The sequence below is a fragment of the Protopterus annectens genome, chromosome 6.part1, assembly GCF_019279795.1.
Source record: "Protopterus annectens isolate FY-2018-M chromosome 6.part1, PAN1.0, whole genome shotgun sequence".
Taxonomy (NCBI): domain Eukaryota; kingdom Metazoa; phylum Chordata; order Ceratodontiformes; family Protopteridae; genus Protopterus; species Protopterus annectens.
In genome coordinates, this window is record NC_056738.1 from 341,742,166 (window position 1) to 341,769,765 (window position 27,600).

Genomic DNA, 27,600 nt, shown 5'->3' on the forward strand with positions numbered 1-27,600 from the left:
CAGTTATGCTGTGCTACAGCAACCCCCCCCCCTCCAGTTTGAAGCCATTGGTTTCATGCCCATTGGTAGCCTATGACCCAAGCTGATGTCATACTTCTAAAAATAGCTTCACACTTAATACAGTGTCTCCATCTTTTTTCCTAGTATTTTCTCAGTAATTGGCCTCTGGCAACTGCCACCATCTGACATGCTGGTCAGCCTCCCAAAAATCAATACTGACCCAAATGTTTCACTGTAAAACTATTGAGCTCAATTCATGAATCCTTTCCAGGACACTTTATTACTTCTTGCACAACCTTTTTGTTATGCTAGCATTCTGTAAAATTTCAGATTGTTTTTCTACTGGAATGTGCTGAGCATAGTTTGTTCTGCCAGGGAGCCCTTAATTTTTGGCAAAAGCTCTCATGTCCTCCTTTTGGTCAGTGTTGCAGCAGTGTTGATAGGGTATCCTGCCAAGGACCGCTGTACATCTGACCAGCATACCAAAGTCTGAGCACATTAATTGCTTGCTGTATGTCTGACATATGAGCTAAATAAGGAGCCAAGAGGTGCATAAAGGCTATACAAACTTGAATTACCTCATTTTCTTTTCCATAGGTTCAGACTCAACTCACAATTCAGCTCATCTCAGTCAGCTGAACGGTATACTTTTCCATTGCTTTTGATATGTAACTGTTGGTAAGCCTTCTCTTTTTGACAAAAACATTTTCATGTCATCTGAAAGTGCAAATTGTGATTGTGGAAGTTTCTTGCAGGGACAATCGCACTGTTTTTGTCTTGGTATTAGTCATATTTTCAAAGACTGTTACTGTGCCAGTCCTTCTTCCCTAAGAAGTCAGTTGTCTTCCTTGAAGAAAGAAGAAAAATCTGTGCCTTAAGGAGCTTGTGTAAGATAAGATGGCATCCAAGTCTTTTCACTCTGATGTCCCTCGTGTGCCAAAAATGCTCAAACCTTAGCCTGAACCATTAGTTGCCTTTCAGACCCAGATGTGGCTGTTGTGCTTTTTGAGTCCTTGGACCATCTGGGTTCCTTGGCTGCTCACTGTGTGGCCAGTAAGATGTGTAGTCCTCGCACATCCTTCTGACTGATGAGATGTCCCCTTTAGGTAGAAAGGTGAACTTCTGCTCCTCTTGGAGGGACTTGTAAGGTTGTCTCTCAGATTCTTGTCATTGAAACATCTGGCTCTCTTACTGAAGTATATCAGCCCTCAGTGACTGTGTGGTTTTATACTAGCAGACGTCCCTGCTAAAAAGATGCTGAAGAACCAAGCATTTCTCTTGGCAACCTATCAGAGACCCGCAAAATGAGTGGTATGATTTTTCAAAGGGACATTTCCAAACTGTAATGCGTCTCAAGCCTCCTCTGCCTCTTTTTCTACCTCTTCTAATAGGGAAAGTGATTCCTCCTCAGAGGAAGAGGAATTAGAATCTGACTTTGGATTCTTTAGGACATTCCCCAGATTCATGCTCTTGTAGGTTATGAACCAAATGCTTGTACTGCTTCAAATTTCTTCCCATTTGTCGACCCACTGAGGAAGATTCTCAAGTTAGATACAGAGGCTATCATTTTACATTATTGGATGATCTATAGGAGAACCTTTCTTGGGTCTTGCATACCCTCCCACCATTCCTCTGCTTAGACAGCCTCCATTGGCTGCTGTTCCTTGTAAAATGAACAATTATATGTTATAAATTCTTGTAATGGTACAGAAGCCAAATCAGATCTGTCTTTAAGGATTTTCAGGAAATGTGCTTGCTTAGTAGTTGGCAGCGAATGTGTACGTTGTATGCAGTTGTATTGAATGTATACATATGCTCCTAGTTCTACAGTTGGGGGGGGACCCATAGTGGAGTGGAAGAATTATGATTTGTAGAACCCCTAAGGAGGGTCCTGTCATAGTGCTGATGTGGTATGAATGTTACTGTACCCTAAAAGGCATTTGAGGGGCTGTCCCTTGGGTACTGTAAATGAAGTCAGGTTGATGATTTGACACCACTGCATATTAATTTCATGTGGTTACTGCTTTTCTTTTTCAGGTTGAAAGTGAGTGGACGAGATGAGAATAGCGCAGAGTTATCATTTGCAGATGGAGTACACAAAATTCTCATTACCTCCAAACCCTTCCGCATGGACATTACTGCAGGAAGTCACCTGGTTGCCAGTGTTAATTCTCGAGGGCTTCTTTTCTTTGAGCCCCTGCGTAAGAGGAAGGAATCGTGAGTACAAGGATAAAACTGCTTAATGTAGGGGAATGAAGGAGAGAATCTTGTGTTTTTTCCGCAGTAGACACTCTTCAGTTTAAATTTGTTGAAATTCGTTTATGAATAGTTTAGTGCACAATTAAATTTTACTGAGACTTCTGTTATTCAGGTTACAAATATGGTTCTTTGCACTCTTCCTTTTCCTTATAGTGTTAGGATATCTGCCTTTCAAGGACATACTAGCATCTCATACGTTTATTTATTTATTTGTTTTAACTGAATTGTAGATGTCCTTCATGGATGCATCTGCAGTCATAACAAGTGGGTTGTCCTGTCGTCAGGCAGCCCTGCAGTCGGCCGGATTCCAAAGTCCGGGTCCGGCTTCGGCTGATGTCGCACTCCACCCGACGTCATCTCTGTTGGTCTTCGGGTATAAAAGCATCAGCCGACGCCATTTTCCTCAGTCTTTCTTGCGCGTGGCCGAAGCAGAAGCTGTTCGCAAGTGCCGGTCGGTCGGATCCAGAGATTACTTCTACCGAATACTACTTCGAAGACTTCTAAAGCTAAGTACCCCGTTGGGGACTCTTTCTTGCCTCAGCCGATGTCAGAAAAAGTTAACAATTGTTTAACCTGTGGGAAACAAATACCTCATAAAGATTTCCACTCTTACTGTCTGCCTTGTTTAGGCCCAGCCCACGACGTAGCAGCCTGTTCGGCCTGTGCCTCCTTCAACCGACGAACGCTTAGGCGTCGGTCGGAGTTTGCAGAACAGTTTTTCGGTACTGATTTTGCGTACATTATGCCGTCGGATCCTCCGACTACCCAAACTTCCAAAAAACGCAAAGATAAAGACCGACACTCGCGGTCCGCGGTTTCGGCCGAAACCACGGTAAAGCAAATCATGAGTGTCTCGGTTTCGGCCGAAACCGAGAAAACTGATCAAAGTACAGCTGAACCTATTCTTACAACTGAGGCCCCTGCTACAACTCTTGAATCGACCTCAGACATTTTACCCACTACGGTGGTTGACTTATCAGATACCATCCCCTTGGATGTCTCTACCCCAGCACGTGGTGCTGCTAGGCCTCCAGCAGCCATGTCCATTAAGGCCTTCGCCAGGGCTAAAGCAGCCAAGACTACTAAATCAGTGCCTGTTAAACCCCCCACATCCAGGCCCTCTTCTAGTTCTCAAATGCTTTCTTTGGCAGAAGATTTAATTTCTTTAATTAGAGGATCTCAATCTCACCCAGACAGGGCCTCTCAGCCCCCAGAGAAGAGACCTAGGGCAGAGCCCCCTGAGCCAGTGTCTTCTGATGATTCTGCTGATGAATCAGACATTACTGACCAGCCAGAGGCTCCCTTCTCCAATTTTGAAGATTCTGATGCTGAAGAATCCATTCCAGCTGCTTCCCCACCAGAAGAATTCTCCTTTGGGGAAACCTTGCATGCCATGCGAGAACAGTTCCAATGGCAGCAACAGGATTTTTCAGACTCCAGAAAAAGACTTAGGACCTTTCTGCACCTCCCACAGCACAGGCCCTTAGCTATACCTCCTGTTCTCTCTGTGGTGGATGATGCTTTCAATGATGTTTGCTCCGCTCCAGATTCTTTACCCCAGCCCCTGCCAAACCAGACAGATTTTACAGGGTGCCAGATACTCATCACCACCTTTACAAGGCCCCACTTGCAGACCCAGAAACTATATCCCAGGGTCCCAAGGCAGTAGCAGCGACCGCAGCTAAAACCCTATTCCTTCTGAAAGGGAAGCAAGGTCATTAGACAGATGGGGTAAAAGGTCTACACTTCAGCTACTCTCTCAGCTAGAGCTTTAAACTGTCAGTTTCACATGATACAATACCAAGAGTTTATGCTTGATCAGTTAACTAAAAACTAACCACTGATGAATCTCTTGATAAGAAATATGTATTAGAGATGGTAAATAACATACAACAGGTTAGCAACCATTCCTTAAAATGTGGCTATGATGCACTGGAGGCTTCATTTAGATCAGCCATGACAGGCACAGTGATAAGAAGGTATGCATGGCTAAAGGAACAAGCTTTACCGGATCATGTTAAAGCTAAGTTGCTAGATGCTCCTATGGACAAGACAAGTTTGTTTGGTACACCTGCCCAGCAGGTTATGAAGAAAATGGAAGAAAAGGCAAAATCTGTTCAAACTGTTAAAGATTTCTTGCAGGTTCAACCCCCAAGGTTTAGCAGGAACTGGCCTGCCAAAATTGGTCCTTTCCTGACTCCACAAAATTTCAAAGGGGCAGGAATAGACGTTCCAGAGGCAGAAACCAATCCAGAGGAGGTGCCTACAGAGGACGACAGTGGCAAGGTAACAACAGAGGCACAGACGCAGCCACTGCCACTACATCAGCACAACCACAGTGACTTAATCCTAACTCCGCCTACCAGGGAACAAATAGCAGCTCCTCTAGGCGGAAAGTTAACCTTATTTTCAAAGAACTGGCACTACATAACAAAAGACAAGTGGATTTTACAAACCATAGATCAAGGTTACCGGTTTCACTTCCACACTTTACCAGTCAAAAGAGGAATGCCAAATCTACCTCCAAATCAAAAAGCAGAGGCTCTACGCCAGATAATGGAGTTAGCAAACATGAGAGCTGTGGAAAGAGTGCCAACAGCAGAACAAGGAAAGGGGTTCTATTCCAGACTATTCCTAGTTCCAAGAAAGGAAAAAGTTGGAGACCAATTCTCGACCTGTCCACCTTAAATACATACATCATTGTCCCAAAATTCAAAATGCTGACCCTACAGCAACTTCTTCCCATGCTGGGCAAGGAGTCTTGGCTGGTAACTCTAGATCTCAAGGAGGCATACCTGCACGTCCCCATTCGACCAATCTGCAGAAGATACCTCAGATTTCTTGCAGGATCAGAGCACTATCAATTCTCAGCATTGCCCTTTGGCTTATCTACTGCGCCCAGAGTATTCACAAAATGCCTGGCATCAGTAATCGCCCATTGCAGACTACAGGGAATTCAGATTTACCCATACCTGGACGACTGCCTACTACAAGGGGACAACAAAAGCAAGCTGACAACAGATTTACAAAGGGTCATTTACTTGCTACAAGGACTGGGATACACAGTCAATTTACAAAAGTCAAGGCTGATACCATCCCAAACAAGGACATTCTTGGGCGAATTGGACACAGTACAACAAATGGCATTCCTGACTACAGAAAAACAAAAGAACTTCCTCTTTACTTCTTGGCACTAACAAAACTGAACAAGTTAACAGCAAGAAAATTTCTGCAGGCCTTGGGCTTCATGGCATCATGCATAATCTTGGTCCCATTTGCCAGACTACATATGAGGAAACTACAGTGGTACCTAAAGAATTTATGGTCCCAACACAGACACAGTCTAGAAACAGAAATCCCACTAATTCCATGCTTAAAACAGGAGTTCCTATGGTGGGCTCAGGCATGCCAGTCAAACCCAGGCCTACCCTTTCGCAGATGTCAACCAAGCCAGACCATCACAACAGACGCTTCAGACCTAGGATGGGGGCCCACATGCTGGACAAATGCGTGCAAGGATTGTGGACACAGGATCAACTTCACCTGCACATCAATCTAAAAGAAATGCTGGCAGTAAAACTGGCAATCCAAAAGTTCAAACCATTCCTCAAAGAGGGCCAGTTGATGATAAGGACAGACAACACCACAGTCATGTGGTACATCAACAAACAGGGAGGCACTCATTCATACCCCTATGCAGAATGACCTTGGAGCTGTGGACCCTGGCACTCAGCTACAACATTCAGTTACAGGCAATGTTTGTACCGGGAAAGACAATACTCTAGCAGACATATTAAGCAGAACCACTCGGATGCCCACGAATGGAAGCTGCACCCGGACATCTTCAAGACCATCTCAAAGAAATGGGGAATGCCACAGATAGACCTATTCGCATCACCTCTCAATCACCAGCTCAAAAATTCTGCACAAGGACATTCCACCCACTAGCATGGAAAGTGGACTCACTCTCCTTCAACTGGAAAGGCCTAACAGCATATGCATTCCCACCTCTTCCTTTGATACACAAGGTACTACTAAAAATCAAGGAAGAACGTCCAAGGATAATCCTGATAGCCCCAAACTGGCCAAGACAACACTGGTACCCACTACTGAAGAGCATGTCTCGAACAATATGTGGCCAATACCCTGATGCCTTTGATGTTAACTCAGAACAACTACAGCATCATACATCCAAACCTAAAACGCTGCAACTGACTGCATGGAACATCACATAGCAGCAGCTAATCCAGAACTTTCCCAAAGAGTTAAGGACATTATTCTTGAAGCACGCAGATCTTCAACAAGAAGGAACTATGCTGGAAAATGGAAAAGGTTTGTCATTTGGAGTACCGAAAGAGGAAAAGATGTGTCAAACATAGATATGCCTAACATTCTGGAGTATCTGGCCGAACTTCTTCATTCAGGCCTGTCCTACTCCTCCATCAAGATACATGCATCAGCTATTTCAGCAGAATACAGCTTTGATCCACCTGTTTTTCGCACCCTTTGCTCAGGCAGTTCCTCAGAGGAATCAAGAATGTAAAACCTCCAAGGAAACCACCATTACCAGCCTGGGATTTAAACTTTGTGCTAGAAAAGTTGACACTATCACCCTTTGAACCAGCAGCAACAGCAGACCTACAACACCTGTCATGGAAAACTGCTTTCCTACTGGCAATTACTTCAGCAAGGAGGGTTTCAGAACTACAGGCCTTAATGGCAGTGCAACCCTTCCTAATCTTCCACCAAGATAGAGTGTCCATGAGAACTAATCCTACATTTATGCCCAAGGTGGTATCCAGAGTATCTTTAAACCAGGCAATCCACCTACCTACCTTCTTTCCCAACCCACAAAACAGAGGGAAAGAATACTGCATACCTTGGATGTACATAGACAGCTACGCTACTACTTGGACAGAACAAAAATAGCAGAAAGACTGACCAACTTTTTGTAGCCTATGCAACAGGAAGGGAAGGAAAAGCTATTTCCAAACAGACAATCTCCAAATGGATAGGAAATTGCATACGATACTGTTACTCCTTCCATGGAAAACCAATTCCACAGAACATAAGACCTCATTCTACAAGGGCAACAGCCACTACCACAGCCTTCTTACGAGGAGTGGCAACCAAAGACATTATTGAGGCGGCTACTTGGACCTCCGTGCATACATTTGCCAAGCATTATAATTTGCCTCTATATTCCAGATCCCGAGCAGGGTTTGCCACTGCTGTACTGCAAGGGATCCTAAACACACCATAATCTACATTTATCCACCTCCCTAGTTGGCTATGGTATTCTACCCACTTGTTATGACTGCAGATGCATCCATGAAGGACATAGTACAGTTTTGTACCTACCATAAATGTAGATGTCCGAACTGGATAGCATCTGCAGTCAGGATTACCCTCCCTCCTTCCCTCTGTGGTACTCCTAGGGTGTTTACCCTCCTAATAGCTAGCTGTTGGGGAGTCTTTATGGTGTATTTGTTTGTATATATGTACATATATGCTTATTGTTGTGTTTACCTTTATCTATTTGGAAACATTGGCATCTATCCAAATTTTAGCCTGCAAGAGGGCTACTGGCATCTGGGGCAAGAAACACTGAGGAAAATGGCGTCGGCTGATGCTTTTATACCCGAAGACCAACAGAGATGACGTCGGGTGGAGTGCGACATCAGCCGAAGCCGGACCCGGACTTTGGAATCCGGCCGACTGCAGGGCTGCCTGACGACAGGACAACCCACTTGTTATGACTGCAGATGCTATCCAGTTTGGACATCTACATTTATGGTAGGTACAAAACTGTACTTTTTCTGGTCTTTGATATGGTATATCTAAAACTGACAAAATATAATAGCTACATTTTTACTTGAAGGGTGTCACTATTAATGTATGCTTGCATTAACACTGTAGTGCCTTTGCATTTGGCACTTTTTGTTATCGGATTCCCCTTGTATTGATTTAAAGTGTAACTGACAATCTTTTTACAACTTGAACCTGGTTTAAAGCAGCAGAAAGCACCCCTGCGCTACCAGGCTATAACTCATTCCACACCTTTTGGCCCCAGAACATGGACCGAAGCTCCGAAGGCAGTGGTGTCTCCATATTCATAAAGGGTATGCACACTGCCAGACTAGTAGCACAGCATAATGCATCTGAGATACTTCAGGTATAACTAACATTGGGTAAGACGGCGATTCAGGTTGTAGCCTGCTATAGGTTCCCCAGCCATGTCCCAAGACACTCGCTCCACATTCCCAAGCACCCTGGAAACTGTTAGGGTCCAGCCCAACGGTCTCATACTTAGTGACTTCATCTACCCCTCCATCAACTGAGAAAACTACTCGTGCACCAATACACTGGCCCAGTGCTTCCTGGAATTCAATTCCAATGCCTTGGACCAGCTTATTCTTACCACCACTAAAGGAAGCAACATCCTTGACCTGGTTATTACTAACATGGGCAACAGTTAATCTACACCAATATTCAGTTCCTCCCTGGTTAAATCCGACCACAAACTAATCACCATGGAAACCCACATCTCACCTACACCCTCCGCAAAGGTAACCACCATGAAAAACTTCTCCAAAGCTGACTTTGGGCTCCTAAAGTCAGAGGTGGCTAACTTCACGGCACCCATGTCAATGGAAAAAAGATGCATGACTGCCAAATCATACACCAATGCACTGTGCGAAGACGTACATAAATGCATGGAACTAGCCATACCCAACAGAACCAAGACACTCTCCTCCAGAAAAAGGAAGCCAGTCTGGTGGTCCCCTACCATTAATAAACTCTACAATAGAAGGAAGAAACTGTTGCAGAAAAAGGTGAAGTCCCAAGACTGGAAAAACTCCCTTATTGGCCTCAACAAAAAGTTGAGATCCCACATCAAAACCTCAAAAGCAGACACTGAAAACGACCACAAAGCCTTCTATGGTTATATCAGGAATCCCATGGCAAATACCCAGGTTTGCTCTGAGTTACTGCACAATGGTACTGCTTATACTGAGCCAGCAGATATTGCCAACATACTGGCTGACAGAGTCTGTCCCAACTTTACCCCTGTCTCCCCCGTAAAGGACTAATCACAATACTGGAGGAATGCCAGGCACCCAGCATTACTGCAGCACAGGTTAAAGCTTCATTGTCCAAGGCCAAGAATATGGCTTCCATGGGACCCGACAATATCCCCTGGATGTGTTCTGCATGAACTGCAAAGTGAACTGGTACCACATTTGTGTCCTGTTCAGTCACAGCCTCACCTCAGGCTTTGTCCCTACCGAATGGCGCACTGCGACAGTCATCCCTCTCCATAAAGGGGGAGTGACTACAGACCCTGGGAATTATCGCTTTATTATCCTGACGAGTCTGATATATAAGGCTATGGAGTGCAATCATCATGGACCTAATTAACAAGGATATAGAGAATCTCCAAACTTTAGATCCCACGCAGTTTGGTTTTGTGAAAGGTAGCTCATGCCTGCTCAACCTGGTTGACTTTAGTCAGTAACCAGAGCTGTGGATGAGGGCAAGGCAGTTCATACAGCCTACCTTGATCCAGCCAAGGCCTTTGATAACATTCCCCACTCAGGAATTATTGATAGTCACCAAAGTAGGCATCAACTCCTATATCACTAGGTAGGTTGCATATTGGTTCACAGAACCCAGAGTGTGAAAATAGCGGACTCCAAGGCAGACTGCCAGCCAGTCACGAGTGGAGTCCCACAGGGATTGGTCCTGGGTCCTGTCCTGTTTGACATCTACTTCTCAGAAGTCCAGGCAAACACAGAGGGACTCTGGCTGACCAAGTTTGCAGACAGCTGCAAGCTGGGAGCCATTGTTAACTCCCAAAGTGATGTAGACATCCTACAGAAAGGCCTCACTGAGACCAATGACTGGTGTTGAAACCGTGGCCTTAAGCTTAATGCCAAAAGTGTCATCATCCTCTTTGGAGAAAACTCAATTCCCACTAATTGCCACATTGATGGGAGTCCACTGAACATTGAAGACGTTATAACAAATCTGGGGACACAGGTTGACCCCAACCTCTTTTTTGACCACCACATTGCCACTGTGGTCAGAAGGTCCTATGTGGCATACCTCATTACCAAGGGTTTTGCATCCAGGAAGAAAGAGATCATCTCTCTGTACTCTTCCCTCATTAGGCCAATCAGTGTATAATGCCCCATTTGGCATGTACCTCACTAGACACATGCAACAGCTGGAAAGGCCACAAAAGTACCTCACGAAGAGGATCCTAGGCCTTAAACACATGTCCTACATGGACAGACTCAAAAAAACTCCAGATATTCTCCGTCTCATATCGTATACTAAGAGGCGATCTCTGTTGACTTACAAAGCCATGTCTGACCCAGCTCTGTTAGAAATGCTACATCTAAAGAAATCCCAATCCCTCCACACCACACACTCCAGAGACCTCCACCTCATTACCACAATCAACAGAACATGGTGGAGGAACAGGTTCATAACCCAGAGACTGTCCATGCTTTGGAATAGACTTCCCAAACATGTCGAGCAGAGCACTTCACTGGTCCTCTTCAAGAGAAGTCTTGAGTGGATGGGAAATGGAAAGTTCACCCCAGGGATCACTCCAGTGGCTCTACTTGATAGTGGCACCAGGAACTAACGGATGGCACGATGCCAGGGCACTTCTCTGGGCTAGGCTAGTAAAGGCTCCAGGGTCATTAACCTAGTACGCACCCGTGAACCTAATTTAGAAGTATAACCTGAGATGATCTTTGTGTTTCACTGTTGCAGCCCTGACTTGGGGGATTTCCCACCTTGGCTGGACCTGACTAGCAGAGACTTTTCCCCTCCAGGTGCTGGTGGATGCCCTAACCAATGTCACTATGTTTGGGTAAAAAGGAAGTCAGCTGGCGCCATGAACCCAGTTTTTGTTGTTGGTGCCTGAAGCAGAGTAACCGTGCATTGGTCGGTCTGCACCTGAGAAAGAAGACTCGAGAAAGAAGACTCCAGAAAGATAAGTACCCCTTTGGAAAGCCTTTTATGTATCTGTTGACTAACGTTAGAGTAAATTTAATAATTGCCTTTGATGTGGCAAACTGAGTCCACACCAGGACTTTCACTCCTCCTGTGACTTCCTTGGGGCTGGAACACAACATCCCCCAACTGTTGTTTTTGTGCTTGCTTTAATAGCAGAACCATTAACTATAGGGCTGAGATCCTAGCTAGGCATCCTATTGAGTTGTTGGGTCATCTGTGTACAATGGCATCCACAGGTTGAGCTGAAATGGATCTCCCTTAGTGGAGAAAAGTGCTTCAGGCTTAGGGCTTTAGATGGCGCTTCTCCACTGTCGGCCAGTAATCCTAGGCTTGTTATTGCCAAAGAAAGTGAGGTGCTTTTGCAGCCTCCTCCTGTTACCGTGGTGGTGGCACAGGCCTCTATGGAGGCTCGTTTGTAGTCAGGCCTTCTGGTTCCTCAACTTCTTTCAAGCCAAAGGACCCAGTTTGTTAGTTGGGTCTAGGACCACTTTGCAGGCTGCAGCTTCCATGACCATTCAAATACTAACATTGGTTCATATCAAGACCTTTCTACAGCTTCTCGCTTGTGGGAGTCTGTTACCCGTCTGGGGTGGAGGTCAGCCTTAAACCAAAATTAACCCCAGAGATCACGTTGCCCTGCTAGACAGGGGTCCAAGGGAGTAAACAGTGTGGGAAGAAATAGCCAGGGAATTGTTATGGCTAGGCTTGTATAGGCCCTAGGGCCGATAGCGTGATACCAACCTATGAACCTATAAAACAGAAGACTGCTTAACAAAAAAAGCTACTCCTGCCGTGTCTCAGTCTAGGGCTACCAGCTCCCACTCCCAGGCTTAGCAACAAGAGCTTGTGAGGTTGGCTGAGAATTTACATCCCTGGTTAGATCCAGATGCCTTCCCCCTCCCAAGTCCTCACCAGGTAAGAGACACCCCACCAGAAGAATTTTCCTGATTCTTTGGACTCTGACTTGGACCAGGAGTCATCCACCTTTTGAAGAAGGTGTTTTCATTGCCTCCTATGGAGATTCTGACTCCAAAGAAAACCTGTTGTCAGCCCCCCCCCCCAGGACATTTCCTTTGGGGCAACCTTACATACCTTGAAGGAACATTTCACGTGGGAAGCGCAAGACTACCCACAATCTAAGAAAAGGATTAGGGAATTTCTTAGTCTCCTCGAGCACAAACCAACCCCTTGCCATGCCCTGTTGTCTTAGAGGTGGTAAATGTTTTCCAAGAGATTGTTCCTTGAAGTCACTGTCTGCCCCCTGCTCCTAGAAAACCTGACAGATTTTACAGGCTTCTAGATACTCATAAACACCTGTTTAAAAACCTTGTAGCAGACCGTGAAGTTGACTCCAGGCCCTAAGGGGGTAAAAGCTAGCGCCTCCAAAAATTCCATGCCTACTAACAAAGAAACAAGGTCCCTTGACAGATTTGGAAAAAAGTGTACACATCTGCTATCCTTATCACAAGGGCTTTGAAATGTCAGCTTCATATGGTTAAGCACCAAAAAACTATTCTTGACCAGATGAAGCAGAAATTGATTGGCATTGAAAACAAGGGTCTTTCTAAGGAGGAGTTAGATCTTTGCAATTCCTGATGGTTCTTCGTGTTTCACTGTTGCAGTCATCACATTTGGGTTATCTGCCTGCAGGTAGCCCTCTGCCGGCCTGAATACCAGAGTCTTTGGATTTCTGTGTCGGGTGCTGTCTCCTCTTCCATAATGTCAGGTCGTCAGGGGGGATCAAACATGCAGCCGACGCCATTACATCAGTCTTTCTTGCCGTGCCCAAAGCAGAAGCAATTTGCAAGTGCCGGTTGGCCGACTCCTGAAATTTTCATTTTTGAGTTTCAGATCTGAAGTCTTCAAAAAAGTTAAGTACCCTGTTGGGGATCCTTTTTCTTGCTCCAACCGATGTCAGTAAAAGTTAACAATTTTCTTACCTGTGGAAAGCAAATACCTCAGATTTTCATTCGTATTGCACCCCCTGTTTAGGCTGAAACCATGACGTCCCTTGCTGTCAGTTTTGTGCCTTGTTCAATCCCTGAACTATTCGTTGGGATATTTTTGCAGCCAATTACTTTTGTACTCTGTCTCAGTACTCCGAAATGGCTTTGTTAAGCCATCTGACTACCAATCTTCCAAAAAAACGTAAGGATAAAGACAGAGACAGACCGCATAGGTCCAAAACTGCCGACGACGCTTCCGTTAAGCTTGTCCATTAGTCCGCCGGTACTCAGTGAGGGTGCTTTCACAGCCCCTGATACCCACTACTTCAGATTCGCAGGCTTCTACTGAGACCCATTCGGAGTCAGGTATGCCGCGAGATGCTTCAACTATGGAATGTGCGGATGCCTCTACCTTGGATGGGTCCGGAGCTGCTGTGCAGGCACCGGCTTCTGAGGGTGAATTCAGGCCTACTGGCTTGCATATTAAACCAACACCATCTTCTTCTTCAAGGCCTAAAACTTGAACCATGCCTAGAAAACAGATGCCCAGACTGCATGGTCAGGCCTCTATGCCTAAAAAACATATGGTAAGAATGGCCGAAGACCTTATTACTTTAATCAGGGGAAGCCAATCTTCCCTCTCTGAGACCTAGGACTGAATTTGCTTATGATACTTCTGACCAAGATTCTGAAATGTCTGTTTCCTCTTATGACCAGGATTTACCCTTATCTACCTATGAGGATTCTGATGCAGAGGACTCTCTATTCCCTCTGCTTCCCCACCGGAGGATTTCTCTCTCTTGGCGAATCCTTGCATACTCTTAGGGAACATTTTTGCTGGGAAAGCCAGGATTACTCTGATTCTAAAAAGAGGTTTAGGGATTTCTTACTCCTGCCCCAACACAGGCCTTTAGCTATCCCTCCTGCACTAGACATTGTTGATGCCTTTTCGGAATCTAGATTGGCCCCTGACTTTACCTCATGCTCCCAGAAAACCTGATAGATATTACAGGGTTCCTGACCCTCACAAGTTCCTTTTTAAAAATCCTACTGCGGATCCTGAGACCATTTCACAGGGACCCAAAGGCATTAAGGCTACTACTGCCAAAAGTCCTACCCCCTCTAAATAGAGATTCCAGGGCACTGGATAGATGGGGTAAGAAGGTATACACTTCTGCAACCTTGGCCATTAGGGCCTTAAACTGCCAGTTTCAAGTATCAGCAGCATATTATTGGATTGCTTAAACAGAAAATGATGATTCCTGACTCTGCTGAAAAGAAGGATTTACAGGATTTAATGCATTCTGCTGAACAGGTTGGAAAACATACTTTGCAATGTGGTTTTGATTCACTAGAGGCATATTGCAGGGCTGCTGTCACTGGGTCTGTACTTGGAAGGCATGCCTGGCTTAAGGAGCAATCTTTGCCAGATCATGTTAAAGCTAAATTGCTGGATGCTCCCTTAAATCAGGACCGCCTGTTTGGCAACAAAGCAGAAGTTGTTAAAAAGATGGAGGAAAAAACTAAATCTATGCATACTGTCAAAGATTTCCTACAAGTACAGCCTCCAAGGTTTAGTAGCATTGGCCCTCTCCTTTCCTGTCTCCTCCAGGCCTTCTCTGTCCAAACCCAGAACCAGCAGAACACCCAGGCTTCAGTCCCAGGGTACGCACAGGACTAAGCAGTGGGGGGCTCCCACTTCAAATCCGGGAGTAGTAAGACCCCCCCCCCGCCCATGGTAAGCTGTCTCAATGACTTAACTTTAATACTTCCAAGCACTTCTCAACTGACTGCTCCTTTAGGGGGGAAAGAGCACTCTGCAGGCAAAACACTGGGAACTCATTACCCAGGACAAATGGGTTTTAAATGTAGTTTCCCAATGATGCAGATTTCACTTCCACACATTGCCAACCCCAAACAGTTGGCCAGATCTACCCCCAAATCAGTGGGCAGAGGCTCAAAAGCAAGTACTCTCTCTTAAACTTAAAGGCTATTCAGACTCTTACCAGAAGAGGAAAAGGGACAAGGTTTCTACTCTAGACTTTTCCTGGTACCCAGAAAAGACAACTCATGGCGTCCTATCCTGGACCTTTCTATCCTAAACACCTTTTTGGTGAATTCAAAGTTCAAGATGCTTACTCTTCACCACTTGCTTCCTATGCTAGGCAAGGATGCCTGGTTGGCAACACTGGATCTAAAGGAAGCCTACCTGCATATCCCAATCGGGATATCTTGCAGAAGATACTTACGCTTCAAAGCAAGCTACATGCACTATCAGTTCTGCACTGACCTTTGGCTTATCTACTGCGCCCAGGGTATTCACAAGGTGCCTAGCTCCAGTCATTGCATTTTGCAGACAAAGAAATATTCAGATATATCCATACCTGGACGATTGTCTAATTCAGGCAGAAAGCCAGGACATACTTTTGAATCATCTGGCATTTGTACAAAAGGTGCTAACTTGTCTGGGGTACACCATAAACGAAAATAAATCCCATCTTGTACCCTGTCAAACTATATTCCTGGGACCAAGCTTGAACACAACTTCCCAGATGGCTTTCCTCACGCCAGAGAAACAAATTAATTTGACAACTTACTTCAAACTAATGGCCACATAAACCCTGCTGTCTGCAAGGCAAATACTGCAAGCCGTGGGGTTCATAGCCTCCTGCATTCTACTAATTCCATATGCAAGACTGCATATGAGGAAACTATAATGGTATCTATAAAGCCTATGGTGTCACCATTCTCAGGATCTAGAAGCAATGATTCCTAACATAACTTGCCTACAATTAGAGTTCCTTTGGTGGGCAGAGGCCTGCCACCAAAACAAGGAACTACCATTCACTCTACCCCCTGCTGCCCAAACCCTAACCGACACATCAGACTATGCATGGGGAGCTCACCTGGCAGGGAAGTGCATTCAGGGCAAATGGAACCCAAGTCCAATGCACCTGCATATCAATCAAAAAGAAATGTTAGCTGTACAGAATGCTCTGACAGCTTTCAAGGACCACATTTTTCCAGGAAAATTAATGGTAAAGACTGACAACACCACTGCTATGTGGTACATAAACAAGCAGGGGGGTACCTATTCTTACCCCTCTGCAGACTAGCCATGGCTTTGTGGAACACAGCCTTGAGATACCAAGTACATCTACAGGCTCAATTCCTGCCAGGAAAACTAAATACACTGGCAGACTAACTAAGCAGAAATCTCATGGACCCACACGAGTGGAAACTGGAACCAAAGACTTTCAACATGTTGCTAAACAAATGGGGGAGCCCAGATATAGACCTGTTTGCCTCTCCCTAGAACTACCAATTGGACAAATTCTGCCCAAGACTACCCACAAACGAGCTTGGAAAGTGGATGCTTTGTCCTTCAGCTGGAAAAATCTATAAGTTTATGCCTTTCCTCCTCCTGCCTGTCCTCTCCAAAGTACCAAGACAATGCTGATTGCACCAGACTGGCCACACCAGCACTGGTATCCCCTCTTGTGCAGTGTCACTGCTGGCCCCATTGTACCTGCCTCAGACCCCTACCCTGCTGTCACAGCAGGAGAGCCAGATTCTGCACCCTCTGCTTCAAACCCTGAACCTAGCAGCCTGGCTAATTACCTAATCTCTCCCTTACCATTCCTCTGTATACAAGTGTTGGATGTCATTTTGGAGGCAAGGAGGCCTAGTACTAGAAAATCTTAAGCTGAAAAATGGAAAAGATTCTGTGCCTGGAACTAAACTCAAGGGATGGGCAGAGCAGTGCCCAATTTACCTCAGATTCTTCAATACTTTAACTGAGATGCTTCACAAGGGCCTTTCTTTTTCCTCCATCAAAATTCATGCCTCCTCCATTTCAGCTCATTACAACACAGAACCACCCCTCTTCTCTCATCCATTGCTCAAGCAGTTCCTTAGAGGGGCCAAAAATGTAAGACCACCCAGGAGAGCCCCAACTCCAGCTTGGGGCCTTAACTTTGTATTGGAAAAAAACTCACTCTTCCTCCTATTGAGCCAGCTGCAAGTGCAGAGTTAAAATTCCTTTCTTGGAAAACAGCCTTCCTTTTAGCAATCACTTCAGCAAGAAGGGTATATGAATTGCAGGCCCTTATGGCAGTGGAGCCTTTCATCATCTTTCATGCGGACAGGGTGTCCCTCGGGACCAATCGCTCCTTCATGCCCAAGGTAGTATCCAGTGTGGCTCTTAATCAGTCCATTCGTTTGCCAACCTTTTCTAATGCACAGAACAAAGGGGAACAGATACTGCACTCTTTAGATGTGCACAGACAACTTAGATTTTGCTTGGACAGTACTAAACCTTAAAGGAAATGTGAACAACTTCTGGTGTCATTTGCTGCAGGGGCAGAGGGGAAGGCTATTTCAAAGCAAACCATTTCTAAATGGATAGGCCATTGCATTCATTTCTGCTGTAAGCACCATGGAAAACCTATCCCACAGGGGATTAGACCACATTCAACCAGGGCTGCATCTACCTTTACAGCCTTTCTCAGAGGTGTCCCTACCAGGGACATCCTAGAAGCTGCTACCTGGAGGTTCTGTACATACTTTCACCAAACATTACCATTTGCCAGTTTTCTCTAAATCTAGAGCTGGCTTTGCCACTGCAGTCTTGCAGGGCCTTATAGCTGGTCCTAATGCTATCTAAATTCCTCCTCCCATCCTTAGCTTTGGGAATCTACCCAAATATGATGACTGCAACAATGAAACATGAAGAACCTAGTACAGTTGTGTACACTTAGCATAAATGTAGATGTTCAAGTGTATTCACTGTTGCAGTCCTGGTTACCCTCCCTCCAGCCCCCTGACTTTTGGCTATACCTCTATTCTCCTTTTACTATGCTTAAAAGCTTTTTGGTGTATTTGCTTTTCTGTTGGAGGTATAACCTTGTGTGTGTGTGTGTGTGTGTATGTATATTATTTATATATATATATATATATATATATATATATATATATATATATATATATATATATATATACACACATATATATATATATATATATATATATATATATATATATATATATATATATATGTGTGTGTGTATGATATTTAATTGCTTCCCATTAGGGGGGCACCTGACATCTGGGGCAAGTAAAACTGATGCAATGGCGTTGGCTGCATGCTTTATGCCCCTGACTACCTGACGTCACGGAAGATGAAGCAGCAACTGACGCAGGACCCAAGACTTTGATAATCAGGCTGACTGAGGGCTACTGCAAGCAGATAACCCTAATGTGATGACTGCAACAGTGAATACACTCTTAACATCTACATTTATGGTAAGTGTACACAACTGTACTTTTCCATTCCAAGAAATTAGGTTTGGCCATTCCTAAACTTTTTGTATTTAACACACTGAAGGCCGTAGTGCCGAAACCAGTCTGTTTTTTTTCATTTTTTGTATGATATTGTCACACAATGTATGGATTTGGACTTCTGGTTTATTAATAAATCTTTGGATGTTCTTCGTGTTTCACTGTTGCAGTCATCACATTTGGGTTATCTGCCTGCAGGTAGCCCTCAGCCAGCCTGAATACCAGTGTCTTTGGATTTCTGCATTGGATGCTGTCGCTTCCTTGACTTCAGGTCGTCAGGGGAATAAAACATGCAGCTGACGTCATTACATCAGTCTTTCTTGCCGTTCGGTGCCCGAAGCAGAAGCAGTTCGCATGTGCCGGTCGGTTGACTCCTGAAATTTAAGTCTTCAGAAGCAGTTCGCATGTGCCGGTCGGTTGACTCCTGAAATTTAAGTCTTCAGAAAAGCAAAGTACCCCATTAGGGATCCTTTTTCTTGCTCCAACCGATGTCAGTAAAAGTTAACAATTGTCTTGCCTGTGGAAAGCAAATTACCTCATAGAGATTTTCATTCTTACTGCATCCCTTGTTTAGGCCCAGACCATGACGTCCCTCGTCTGTTTTGTGCCTTATTCAACGCCCGAACTATTCGTCGTCGGGCTATTTTTGCAGCTAATTTTCATACTCGTTCTGTGTACTCCGAAATGGCTTTGTCAAACCATCCGACTACTGATCTTCTGAAAAAATGCAAGGATAAAGACAGACCGTATAGGTCCAAAACTGCCGATGACGCTTTCGTTAAGCTAGTCGCCAGTCCGCCGGTACTCATTGAGGTGCTTTCGCAGCCCCTGATACCCTCTACTTCTGATTCACAGGCCTCTACCGAGACCCATTAGGAGTCCTGTATGCCGCAAGATGCTTCGACTATGGAAGCAGCAGATGTCTCTACCTTGGATGGGTCCGGAGCTGTTGTGCAGGCACTGGCTTCTGAGCGTGTATTCAGGCCTACAGACATTCAAATTAAACCGACGCCATCATTTTCATCCAGGTCAAATAATCGCACCACACCTAGCAAACAGACGTTCAAACCGCAGGCCCATATGCCTAAAAACAAATGCTTAGAATGGCTGAAGACCTCATTACCTTGATTAGGGGAAGCCAGCCTTCCCCCATAAGACACCTAGAACCAAGTTTCTTTCTGTTTTTTCTGATCAGGAATCTGATTTTTCTGCTCCTTCTGATTACCAGGATTTGCCCATATCCACTTATGAGGATTCTGATGCAGAGGATTCCATTCCCTCTGCTTCCCCTCCAGAGGATTTTTCTTTCGGTGAAACCTTGCACACTCTTGGAGTATTTCCGCTGGGAAAGCCAGGATTACTGACTCCAAAAGAAGCTTAGGGAATTCCTACTCCTACCTCAGCACAGGCCTTTAGCTATCCCTCTTGTTTTGGACATTGTAGATGATTCTTTCTTGAAATCTAGCTTTTCCCCAGACACTTTACCTCCAGCTCCCAGAAAACCTGACTGGTATTAGAGTACCTGACTGTCACAAGTTCCTCTTCAAGAATCCTTCTGCGGATCCAGAGACCATTTCCCAAGGACAAAAAGGCATTAAGGCTACTGCTGCCAAAAATCCTACTCCTCCTGATAGATATTCTAGAGCCTTGGACAGATGGGGTAAGAAGGTGTACACTTCTGCTTTGGCCGTTAGGGCTTTAAATTGCCAGTTTTATATGTTAAAGTATCAGCAGCATGTTATGGGGCTACTTAAACAGAAAATTATGTTGATTCCTGACTGTACTGAACACAAAGAATTACAGGATTTAATGCATTCTGCAGAACAAGTTGGTAAACCTACTTTGCAGTGTGGTTTTGATGCTTCAGAAGCATCTTGCAGGGCTGCTGTCACTGGGTCTGTACTTAGAAGGCATGCTTGGCTTAAGGAACAAAACTTTCCAGATCATGTAAAAGCTAAAATGTGAAGTTGTTCAGTCTCGCCATTCATTCTTCACTGATGGGTTCGGAGCCGATCCTCTGCTCCGACACGGCCAACTGGCAAGCACGAAGTACTCCAGTAGCTCGAGACCCAACCCCTTATCCCACAATGCACTGCTGGAATTACCACCGATCTAGTTTGCCGCGGCATGGATCTCTTGGTTTCCAGTGTTGCTCAAGACTATTATTGGGAGTTTTCCACTATCAGCATGTTTTATATTTCAATTTTTATATATCTTTCATTACTATATAACACTATATTACTAGTTGGTAAATAGTTGCTTTCTGTGTTCCACCCCTTTCCTCAGTAAAATCTTTCTTTGCCTTCGGCCCTTTGGTCTTAGGACCTCTTCTTATAGTTATTAGTTAGTGTTCCCTTTTGGAATTCTTGTAGATGGATTGCTTAATCCTATTTTATCCTTGATATAGTTATTAGTTACCTTTTTGGGCTGTGTGTATTGTGCGAGTTAGTTAGATTCTTCTTAAATAGCTCATAGTTAAACAGTGTGTTCCTTTTATTTTGGATTTTGTGAAATGTCTGAAGAGAAGGAAAAACATCTAAAGTCTGGGTTTAAAAAATGCCCAGACTGCGGACAGAAAATGTCAGTCACAGATGCCCATGCGCAGTGTGTTTACTGTTTGGGTGAGGTGCACCTGCAAGAGTCATGCAGTATCTGTCACTCCTTTTCCACCAGAGTGCTTGCAGAAAGGAAGAGGAAGTTAATTGATAGGGGTATTATCAAACACCCTTTTTCAGAGGCATTGTCTGACCAGGATGGGGCCAGCAAATCTTCCTCTGAATCCAGGGCAAAAAAAAGGAGAAAGGTCAAAGTGTGGTGACTTCGGCTCCACTGCCTTCAGAGCAGACAGTCTGTTCTTTTCGGAACCGGGACACTGCTCTGGAGCTGGTTACCGAAAAACCTCCATCGATACTGCTCCAGTCGGCCCCATCTGTTCACTCTTCCAGGTCTTCTGTCAGCCTTTCCAATCTGGATATGGACTGGCTAGTTCGGAATCTTTTAAAGGCACTAGGCCTAGCTAAATTGCTGTCTGCTCAGACCCAACAGTCGGAGCCGAAGACCACTACTCTTGAATTGTCTGCTCCTCCTCCTCCGAGCTATACCGGACCTTCAGTACCGGAGGAGGATGACCTGATTGTGGATCCCTTGGAGCAGACACTTGCTCCGGTGTCGTTTGCTCCATCTGCTCGATTGTTTTTGGCGCCGACTGGGGACTCTAGGAGCTGACACTCTCCAGTCAGGTCCGGGGAGGATAGTCGCACCGACTTGTCGGTGCAGATTCTTCCTCTCGGGGCCTCTGCTTGGGTGAGCTCTGCTCCTACCTCAGGCTCTGAACCCATGGCTTTAGTGTGGGAGGAGATCACGGCTCCATTTGATCCGTCGACTCCTTGTCATCGGAGCCGAGGTGCATTCGAAGCCATGAGGTGAGTGTTGTCTCCTAAGACTTCCTCATCTCAAGGTCTGGCCTCTTCTTCCCATAAAGTGCCTGTGTCTGTTTCTGTTCCCTCCGGTCATCCCAAGCATAGAGACCCTGTGCCGGTAGCCCCACAGGGCGCTCCCTGCTCTTATGAGACCTCTCCAGAAGTTCCCCCTGAAGATGTTCCCAGGAAGAGATTATAAAAGAGGAGGCATTTGGACACCCCACAGGAGTCTCTCACATCGGACACCGACTTGGATGAATCATAAGGGCCCCCTAGATCCCCTTGAATTTCTTAGTCAGAGGGGTGATTGGCAGTCCAAGAGCACTACTGAGGACGAGTCGGTTCTCCTGAAGGTGTTTGGGTCTCAACCTTCCACCTCTTGGGTATCTCCACCCTATGATGAGCTTATGGATCTGGTCTCTCGTAGGGTGTGTGCGTCACCAGAATCTATGGAACCTGTTCCTAGGAGGTCTGATAAGTTTATTTCTGCCCCCGTGGATAAGTCCTTCTTGACCAAGGGAATTTCTGTTGATGCCATGGTGGTGGCGGCAGCTACCAAAAAGGAAATGTCTGAGACTTCCTTGTCTATCCATCCTCCTAACAGAGAATCTAGGATCATGGATAGATATGGGAAACGCATGTTCAGTTAAGTGACTTTCTCACTTAGATCACTGAACTACTTGACTCACTTTACCAGACGGCGAAGTGATCTCCTTAAGGAGTTGGGAGATGCTCTTCAGGGTGCTGTAGCTACGAGTGTATCTGACAAGATTGCCACTCAGCTCTCTACCCTCAATTCGATAGTCAACTCGTCCATACGTCTCGTATCCTATGCAACTGATGGTTAGAGTAGAGCTGCAAGTACAGGAATTGCTCGTTGTAGTCATGCCTGGATGCGACTCTGTTCCTTCGCGGAACCCTTTAAGTCTTCCTTTACAAATACCCCATTTGACGGCTCATCTTTGTTTGGGCCAAAAGTGAAGGAGACTTTGACCAGGTGTGAGCAAGAGGGAAAGATCTGTCTGCCGTCGGAGTCCGTTTTTCCACCCCCACTTGACCCTTTCCTAAAGGTCAGATGGGACGGAAGATGTGGTTCTAGAAAGCCCATGGGGCCTTTCAAGACGCACGTGGAGAGCCCCCCTCCAGAGGAGGAGGTTTCAATGGGAGACGCCGCCCTCACGGCAGAGGGTGCTCGCAACACCAGGGTAACTGGGATCACTTCTCTTGTCAGTCATACCAGCGCTCCTGAAGGGAGGCCCGGCTGTCCTACTCTGGAGACAGTCAGGGGTCGCTTGTTGTATCCAGACGCCTGGCTAAATATAGCAAAACGACATTTGGGTGCAAAGTATCATTTCCAGAGGTATTTCATACCGTTCTCCATCCAGCCCCTTCCAATCAAAAACATCCCGGATGTTCCACCCAGTCACATGGGACAAGCAGCAATAGAGGTACGCTGATTGCTAGAAAGAGTCATCCAGCCAGTCCCGGCAGACGAAACAGTTCGGAACTTACTCAATATTCTTTTTGGTCCCAAAGAAAACAGGGGACTGGAGACCCATTTTGGATTTCAGCAGACTCGACCAATTTGCGAGAAAAGAGAAGTTCCGAATGGTCATGCTACAGTCCATACTCCTGTTTCTAGGGAAGGACAGTTGGATGTGCTCAATCGATCTCAAGGATGCGTACTACCACATAAAGATGGCCAGGCCATCCAGAGATCACCTGCATTTCCGTCTGGGAGCCAATCATTATCAGATCGTCAGGGTACTAATGTGCCGCGGTCGAATATCCTCAATACTGGCGATCGTGCAGTCATGCAGAAGCAGTTTGCGAAATGCGGTTGAAGCGTCAAAAAATATTTCCGAAACCGGAGTGAAAGACCCGAAACAGAGTTGGCCCTCGTTCTTTTTCTTGCATTTGTAGTTTTTGAGGAAACAGTATTTTACGGATGTCAGAATCTTGTGGGAACATTATTTCTTGTTAGAAATAGATACCTCAGTCAGAAATCATAATTTAATTTGAGCCTTGTTTTTGGCCTTGAGCACGGCTGGGTTACGCATACTTTTGTGCTAGTTTTAACAAACGCACTATTAAGCCGAGGTTAGTGGTTGGCAGGTTAATTATAAAACAGCGCAGCAATTATAAAATGCCGTGTGGATGGCGCGGGGCGAAACCTCTAAGAAGCGCCAAGGATAGACAGTGAAGCCTAGGGACGCCGGTTCATTAGAAGGCTCAAGGTTCATTCTAGAAGAACTCAGGGAGTTTCCTGATTTGCAGGCAGCAGTTGGAAATGTACAGTCCCAGGCAGAATGGGCGGAGGTAGGCCAGGGGAGGCTGAGGGAGGTGGAAAGCCACTATCTTGCTTCTCAGGTGAAAGGTAGTTTAGGGCCTCCAAGGTGATTCCTTTCTCTCCTTGTAGTTCTAACTTCTTTTCAGTTCGGAAGGAGCTGCCCAGCTTCAGGTTCTGTAAACTAGAAAGCATATCTAAAAAAGTCAGAAAGAAACATGGCTTATGATATGATTTGGCGGGTCATTACTCTATTAGAGAGTTCTATAAAATGGCAGAATGAAGAGGCCTTTTGGTGTGAAGAAGGTTGATAGTCTTTGAGCAGTGTTCAGAGGCTAGAATCTATAGCTTTGAGTTCTGGGAAGGATCTACTCTCTCCAGCTTCTCCATACATGGGTATCCATTTTATTTTCTCCGCCTGAGGATTTGATCAGGGAGAGAAGGACAATTGGATGGCCAGGATTACTCTGAAAGGCTTGGGAAATTTAGGACTCCAGTTTTTTATGCGGGGAATATTCCTTTTGCCCCAGCATAGGCCTTTAGGAATTTGGTGGAAGATGTTTTTGGTGGAGGCTCCTTCTGCTCCTGGCTTCCCTGAACCTTCCCTGAGGCTTTGCCTCCTGCTCCTATTAAGCCTAAAAGAGTATTATAGGGTGCCGAAGCTCATAAATAGGGTGCTAAGAGTATAAATGAGACCAAACTAAGGGTAAGGGCCTAAGGTGTTAAAAACTACTGTCCACACTGATAAGGGTGTAAAGGACTTCTGATAGGTGGGGAAAGTTCCCACTGATAAAGCCATAAAAACATTATACTTCTGGGGAAAAGTTCATACTTCTTCCCTCTAAATTCAAGGCATCTAAATTCCTCAATTATCTCCTGAAATAATTGAAATAAAAGAGTGGATACTTTGTCTAAGAAGTAATGAAAGTGGAAGGTATTGTTTTGGGTAGTTGTTGTGTCTGAACAAGGTGGCTGAACAAGTGGGCAATGTAGTTTTGATACCTGGTTTTGATCCTGTAGGTGCCTACCAATTCTGTTAGCTATGAGCATGTAGCTGAGCAGGAAGAGGATGGAATTGTTTCAAACATATTAAGACAAGAATTTTGGAGATCCTTTACAGTGATGTATTTGTTTAAAAGCTGGAACAGATTTTACTGTATGCAAGCAGTTAAAGATTTTTGCAGGTGCAGGTAAAAAAATTTTTGCAGGTATTGGCTGCATAGTTTAGGCAGCCATCCTGTGCTATAGGGTGGAGCCTGTAAAGGGTGGACCCCTCGAGGTTAGTAGGGGCAGGCATTAGTAGGGTCCAGAGCTCAAGGTTTCTTTAGGGTTAGTTTAGGAGTTCAACAGGGGAGACTTCTGGTGAGAGCTTGGTCAGTCCAGGGTCAGTCTTTAGTAGCAGCCTGTCTTTTCAGCCAGCAGATTTTGCGTTTAAATTCCTCTTTGGAAGGAGGAAAGTGGTCTCTTTTACTGTCTTGATTTAATTATCAAGACAAATGGGTGTTTTTAGAGATTCTGCGATTTAATTTTATTTTTTCCACAATTACCCTTTCAAAGGCATATGAACAAGCCTCACAAGCAAGAAGCTCAAAAACCAGTTTCTCAGTTACTTCACATAAGGGCCATTCAGCCAGTCTAGGTATCAGAAGGGGCCCTAAGTTTTACTCTACTTCTAAAGGGTGGAGTTTTACTCTGGAATTTGTGAGCAAGATTTTGGATTTGTCTCTCAATTCAAGACGTTGGACTCATAACCGTTTGGACAGATGCTGGCGTTACAACTTGGCGTACCACTGCTAGGCAGATCACTGGATGAAGCGCTTTAGATCTCAAGGAAAACACCTAAGAAGCTTACCTTCATGTGAGATTGCAGAAATATCTACCGGTTTCTTCTGCAAATTCTATATTTATCTCTTTTGGCTTATTTGCTGCTTTGGCAGCTCTACTATATGAATTATTCATTCACATTTACTTCTGGCCATAAGCTTATTAGGCTAGGAAGCCGTCAAATGACTCCTTACTTCCTTGACAATTCAACAAACCAATTCAAGAAAAGACCCAACTTCTACAGCATAGCAATTATGTTATATTATGCTGTGCCTAATGCCTAGGGTATTCTGTAGACGAAATAAAAGAATTGAGACTACTTTTCAAGGCATGGGGTAGGGAGACTGAATACAGCAAACAGATGGCCTTTTTAACCTTTAAACAAACAAAAATGTCTGTCATCTGTCATCCATCTTCCATCAACAGTCGTGCTGACTGCAAGACTGCAAGTTCAGTGCAGCTTTATTCTGGGTTCATGGCATCTTGTATTCACAATTGCTTCCAAACATGCATATGATATAATTCTACACAAAAATCTCTCAAAAATGACACCTGCAGGATTTGGACACTGTCATTCTTCATATCATTCAAGCCTACCTTGCCAAACAAAGTGTGTCTTGTGGTGGGCTCAGGACAAAACAAAGGGACTCTCCAGTCAGGAGTGAGTCAGATCTTGGAAGCAGATGCCTTGGGACAGATTGCACCGGACATTCAAATAAAGAACAAGTGGATGCAAGAAAGTGGAGTAAGACAAGTACAGCATCAGACTACAGCATCTTGGGTTCAACAGCAGTCATTTCTTAGCAGTCAGATTTGCATTAATACAGGGGGCAGAGGCACAACTTAACAGACACAGGGCAAATTCACAACGTCATGGACAACATCAACAAGGTACATCAACAAGCAAGGGAACACTGCAGGCGAAGCGTACGAGAGCTTGGGGCTAGCTTATGGGAACCAGGTAAGGCAGGCTAACTGCTTCAGGCAGAAGCAGAACTCCTTACAGAACTCACAGCAGATAATGGATCTGGACAAATCATTGGATCTTCATGTATTTCATGGATCTTCATGTGTTCAGAAACTGGAAGTCCCATGGGAAACCAAGAGCTAGATCTGTTCCACAAACCACCAAAAAGTTATTATTTACAGTATTTGGAAAAGGGTTTCATCACACAGTGGATGCTCTTCATGCTCTGTTGTCTTTCCTGTGGGATTCTTTCCATGTATGCCTTTCCCTCCAAGGTACTATTAAAAGTATTAAGGTCAATTAGCCACCTTGAGGCCAAGGATGATTTGGCCTCTCCAGAGCAACACTGGTACCCACTACTACCCACTACTCACGGAGAAGCCTCCATGGCCCTTACCTCCGCTACATCATCTGTTATCTCAAAGGGCTCTATTCTGCTCAATGTCAAGCTTCATTCTCTTCATCTAAGCTCTTCATCTATTCTGTGTTGAAACACAGCAGCTCTCAACTTCCTCAACAAACTTT

The 27,600-nt window shown here is 45.0% G+C and overlaps 1 protein-coding gene across 1 annotated transcript in view; it reads left to right on the plus strand.

The window, feature by feature from the left end:
* The window catches only part of GANAB (glucosidase II alpha subunit), a gene marked incomplete in the record, with an annotated part of 1,503,123 nt that overhangs the window by 28,455 nt on the left and 1,447,068 nt on the right, over positions 1–27,600 (plus strand). Inside the window, 1 exon segment of the mRNA XM_044075375.1 lies at positions 2,038–2,217. Coding sequence (XP_043931310.1) covers positions 2,038–2,217 — 180 coding nt within the window.